At 39.7% G+C, this 1,926-nt stretch overlaps 1 protein-coding gene across 1 annotated transcript in view; it reads left to right on the top strand.

The window, feature by feature from the left end:
* The window catches only part of FUCA1 (fucosidase, alpha-L- 1, tissue), a 21,617-nt gene that overhangs the window by 5,276 nt on the left and 14,415 nt on the right, over positions 1 to 1,926 (top strand). Inside the window, exon 3 of the mRNA XM_011977908.1 lies at positions 1,085 to 1,226. Coding sequence (XP_011833298.1) covers positions 1,085 to 1,226 — 142 coding nt within the window. The remainder of the gene's footprint in view (positions 1 to 1,084; positions 1,227 to 1,926) is intronic.

Here is a 1,926-nt window from a genome sequence, read left to right as displayed (position 1 = left end):
AAAAAGAGTTTGCTGACTCCTGTCACCTGCTCAGTTTGTTTCTCAGCACTGTGCTTTGCTTATAGTCCTGCTGTAAAACTCTGAGATGTTGATTAGACATGGACTTTAGGAGTCACGATTTTTACCACCTTTATTTAGTCCATGGTTCATATGATGAAATACTTCAGTTATTTTTTATCTGTGCCATTGTTTCTTGCATCGTAAGGTTTTTGTAACACTCACCATTCTTAACCCAAAGCAAGCTTTATTGAGTATGAAATTAGGTCATCAACCACATTTCATTTTGTGTATGTTAAGAACTATTAGTAAATCTTAGATAAATAAAACAATAAACCTATATTCATTTCAGCTGTGTGGAAAATGTTACTAATGATTGTTTCTGAATAAGAGTACTTTGAATATTTTATTTTCTGTTTTCCAGTTTCTTTAAATATGAAATTTTATGATAGGGAAGATATTTTTTAAAAATAGGACTATATGCTTTTTTGTTTTGTTTTGTTTTTGTTTTGAGACAGAGCCTCACTCTGTTGCCTTTGCTAGACTCCAATGGCACAATCTCAACTCACTGCAATCTCTACCTCCTGGGCTCAAGCCATCCTCCCACTTTAGCCTCCCAAGTAGCTGGGACTACAGGCTCGCACCACCACACTCGGCTAATTTTTTAATTTTTTTGTGGAGACAAGGTCTCACTATGTTGCCCAGGCTAGTCTCAAACTCATGGACTCAAGGGATCCTCCCACCTCAGCCTCCCAAAGTGCTGGGATTACAGGCGTGAGCCACCACGCCTGGCATGACTATACACTATTGGTATAATTGACTTAAACGATAAAAGATGGCTTAAATAACATTTTGTTGTTAAGATATTTATGTATAAAAGGTAGTTATGTGTATAATCAAAAACACAGTAGACCTTATTTTGCTTAAGTGAATGGCGAATAATTTAAGGAAATGGTTTTGAATCCCATCCCTGTCTACATGCTCTTATGAGTGAGTCTCAATGAGATGAAAAAATGCTAGAACTGATTTTCCTTAAAATAAATTATTTGTTCTATGCTTAATGACAGTTGTCGTTCGTTTTTCTGTTTAAGGAACATCCGCTATGGACTATACCACTCACTCTTAGAGTGGTTCCATCCACTCTATCTACTTGATAAGAAAAATGGCTTCAAAACGCAGTATTTTGTCGGTGCAAAAACAATGCCAGAGCTGTACGACCTTGTTAACAGGTAAGACACAGAAATATTTTGGCCCTACGACTTTTATCAGTGAAATCAGAGCTTCCAATAGGGTGCTGTTAAAGTGGAGGAGGGATAGGTATGAAGAAAATCTAAAAGACATCAAAATAATAAAAAGTGGTGGTTGTAGCTGGGCATGGTGACTCACGCCTATAATCCTAGCACTTTGGGAGGCTGAGGTGGACGGATCACAAGGTCACGAGATCGAGGCCATCCTGGCTAACACGGTGAAACCCCATGTTTACTAAAAATAAAAAACTTAGCTGGGCGTGGTTGTGGGCGCCTGTAGTCCCAGCTACTTGGGAAGCTGAGGCAGGAGAATGGCGTGAACCTGGGAGGCGGAGCTTTCAGTGAGCCGAGATCTTGCCACTGCACTCCAGCCTGGCAACAGAGTGAGACTCTGTCTCAAACAAAACAAAACAAAAAAAAGTGGTAGTTGTATTAAGACAAAGTATGTTCTTTCCTCCTGCTTTTCAGAACTTCTGTCATGGGGTCATATTGCCTTATGCATTGAAACAGTCACACAAAACCCAGGATGGTAGAAAGTCAAAATTTTAGTTCCCTTCTTACATGCCATTTTCCCTGTGTCAGGACCCTGGAGAAGGCGGTGGTTTGGCATCAGGCAGATTTGTGTTTGAATTCTGGCTTCTGTTACACGCCTTAAATAGAACAGTCTCCTGAGCTTGATTCT

Source organism: Mandrillus leucophaeus, unplaced genomic scaffold (genome assembly GCF_000951045.1).
Source record: "Mandrillus leucophaeus isolate KB7577 unplaced genomic scaffold, Mleu.le_1.0 Scaffold185, whole genome shotgun sequence".
Taxonomy (NCBI): Eukaryota; Metazoa; Chordata; class Mammalia; order Primates; family Cercopithecidae; genus Mandrillus; species Mandrillus leucophaeus.
The sequence above is the reverse complement of the archived record's forward strand: the minus strand, read 5'-3'. Positions and strand labels throughout refer to the sequence as shown.